Source organism: Vigna unguiculata, chromosome 7 (genome assembly GCF_037176805.1).
Source record: "Vigna unguiculata cultivar grain cowpea cultivar isolate G323 ecotype 2 chromosome 7, ASM3717680v1, whole genome shotgun sequence".
Classification (NCBI taxonomy): domain Eukaryota; kingdom Viridiplantae; phylum Streptophyta; class Magnoliopsida; order Fabales; family Fabaceae; genus Vigna; species Vigna unguiculata.
The window spans coordinates 6,231,597-6,234,731 of NC_140798.1; the positions used below are offsets into that span (position 1 = coordinate 6,231,597).

The following is a 3,135-nucleotide window of genomic DNA, read 5'->3' on the forward strand; positions in this document are numbered from 1 at the left end:
ACAAAAAAAAATGAAGTTACGGATGTTGATATTCGTAGAACAAAATTAAATATCGGATGTTAATATCCATAAATAAAAAAATTATAATATCGGATGAAATTATAATATCGGATGTCGATATTCGTAACGGATAAAAATTAAAAAAATAAAATAAAATACTAGATATCGATATTTCTAGAACTGTAAAACAAAACAAGGTACCAAATGTTGACAGTCATTGGAAAAACAATTTGGAGGTGTATCGGTGAAAGAGAGAAGAAATAGTTACTTTTATTGAGGGACAAAATAGAATTTAAAAACATTTTGGAAGTGCAGAAGAAGAGTTTGGAGGTGCAGGAAAAAGTTCCCTTTCAAAAATTATCTATGGTCCAATCGTGATAGAGATGGACTTTCTCCTTAGGGTTATTGCTTCTTGCACCCTCCTAATTACTAAGAAAACTCAGTTTGGAAAATATATATATCCAATGTTTTAAATCCTGGGTAATATTATCTTCCACAAAATTATGCGTTTTGGTTGGTATACAATCTACAATGGCTCATTCCAGTATTTTCTTTTCTTTGTTTTTGTTTTACTTTTTCAAGTTGCCTGTGGATTAAATGATTAGAGTATCCAGAAATTATTGAATATGGCGCATAATTAGTGAATAGCACCAAAAATTGACTAGTGACTGATGTGAACAAACATATCACATCACTTAAACTCTGTTTGGCTCCATAATTATCTATACGTTTTTTTCAGATCTAGTCTTATATTATTTTAGAATACACATAGGTTTTCTCATTAAATGCTTTCTGAAATGTATGGAACAAGACACCTACATAATCATGGAAGAATTAAGTGATATGGGATACATTTTAACCACCGGATACGAACAGTTTTCTTTATCAAAAATGGTTTCTATAGCGTGTAAAGAATATGGAAGTTTAAATATCAATTCATCTTCGATTCTTGATAACGAATGTCTCATCTTATTTCTTAATTATTACATTCAACTAACAAAATTGGCATGCCGTAACAAAGAAAACTAATCATCAATTTACCACATTATCAATTTCATATTTCCATTGCTAAGAGTGAAAAATCATCCCACTGATTCTGAATTTCAGGAAAAATAAAAATAGACAAGTCAAGACACATGACATGTAGAAAAGAGAACAAGCCATTCTTAGCTTTCCCAATTAGAACATGATGTACAACACCATGGAGATTGCTGAAAGATCTTAATGTGAATCTTCTTCTTCGCAGAATTTGGAGTACTTTTCTGAATCCATCAAATTGTTTAGTTCACCACTGTCAGAGAGTTCAACCTTAATTATCCATCCATCTTTATAAGGGCTTGAGTTCACCTGTGTGAAGAAATGTAGGACAACATGAAAACTCTTGGTGTTCATAAAAAAAGTATTCATTGCAAAATAGTGATACATAGGCATAGTGATCCAAGATGTAGCATACAAAAACAACAAAATACAAAAAATAAACTCAGCATACACATGTTGTTTAAGAATTAGGCAAAAAACTTACCAAAGCAGGAGAGCTACTAAGCTCTTCATTAACTTGGATCACTTTTCCTGAAACAGGAGAGTTAATATCACTAGTTGCCTTCACACTTTCAACTGCACCAAAACTGTCTCCTTGTTTCACGGTGGCTCCAACTTCAGGCAACTCAACATACACAACATCACCCAAATGATCTTGAGCATGATCAGTTATGCCAACCGTTGCAGAATTTCCATCAACCTTGACCCACTCATGGGAATCAGCATACTTCAGATCTTTAACAACTGCAGGTAAACATGGACGAAGCCAGCAATGCAAGTTAGATGCTCTTTTTCATATATGGAAGCCTTTATGTAGATGAATTACACAAATCTTAGTTGCAACAACTGCAAAAACAACCAAACATTTCCATATCCTACAGGTTCAAATGCAATATTACATTTGATTTGACATATTATTGGAGATGTGGATATATGTAAAGAGTCAGAAAAAGCATCAAAGCCGATAAGATGTTTACATTTAAGATATAAAACTAAACAGTTGTGTGATGGAAATGTTTACCCAGCCAATTAGGATTAATGAATATAAAGGATCAAAGTTAGGTAAAATTTAAAATATTATTACTCAACGACAAGAAATTGATAAATGTATCCCAAAAATGCATTGCCCAAAAAAGGTAATGGTTAACTTCAAAAAGTCAAAACACCCAAAATTATTTTCTAGCAAATTTCCAAAATGCACTAGAAAACTACAAAAAAAAAAAGGCCTTTCTCTCTGATCTAATATTAAATCTAACAAACAGCATAGCTACAACCCATGCTTCGAACTTTCAGTAATAAACTATGAAAACGCATACAAACGTCAAATGTTTTAAGTTTTAATGGAATTTATCCTAGTTAAAATCCCTCTAACCCTTCTATCACTATACACGATCCATTACCAGCTCCACCCCTGTCATTCTCCTGTTTGATCATACCAGGTTCAGAATGCAACATATTTTGTAGGTCACAGATAATACTGCAATTAATAATGTGAAGATAATATCATAAAAGATTAGATGTATTATATGTATGCTACTTTTTTGGGTGGGTGGGTGGGTGTACTTTCCCCCCACCACCCTTCAGAAAGCTCCATGCCATTAAAGTACATGCATAGATAATAACATACAGGAAACGGTGTAAGAAAACAACGTGAACAGTGAGAGATCTGAATCCACACACTATAAGTTAGCACAACGATGAATGCACTTCATACATCAGAAATCGTACATAGAAATGTGAATTTCCAATCTTTAAAAGAAGAAACCCTAGATTCAAATCATTAAAGGAGAGACATAGATCAAGATCCAGAGCATAACAAATAAGAAAAACTGAATTTTGAGTGATGAATGAAACAAAAAAGAGCAGATCACAGCATAAAACAGAGAGAAGTGAAGGGTTAATGAGAAAGGGATTTTACCATTGGAAAAGGCTCTGTGAAAGACAGAGATCCTAAGATAAGAAGCAGCCCTAGAAGCCCACAATTGCCTGCAAGCCATTTCTCTCTTCTGTGTGTATTTGTGAGTTCAACACTTTTGCTTTGTGATGATCATGAAGAGACAACTTCCACCTTATTTATATTGCTGAGGGTTGGTGAAA

General features: G+C 33.3%; 1 protein-coding gene across 1 annotated transcript; it reads right to left on the reverse strand.

Annotated features, from left to right (window-relative positions):
* Window positions 1-1,036: 1,036 nt before the first annotated feature.
* On the reverse strand, window positions 1,037-3,135 carry LOC114190292 (glycine cleavage system H protein 2, mitochondrial-like). The gene is made up of 3 exons (XM_028079120.2): window positions 2,957-3,135; window positions 1,523-1,782; window positions 1,037-1,347 (listed from the first exon to the last, which is right to left on the reverse strand). The coding sequence occupies exons 1-3, from the start codon at window positions 3,033-3,035 to the stop codon at window positions 1,222-1,224; spliced, it is 465 nt and encodes a 154-aa protein (XP_027934921.1). The 5' UTR covers window positions 3,036-3,135; the 3' UTR covers window positions 1,037-1,221.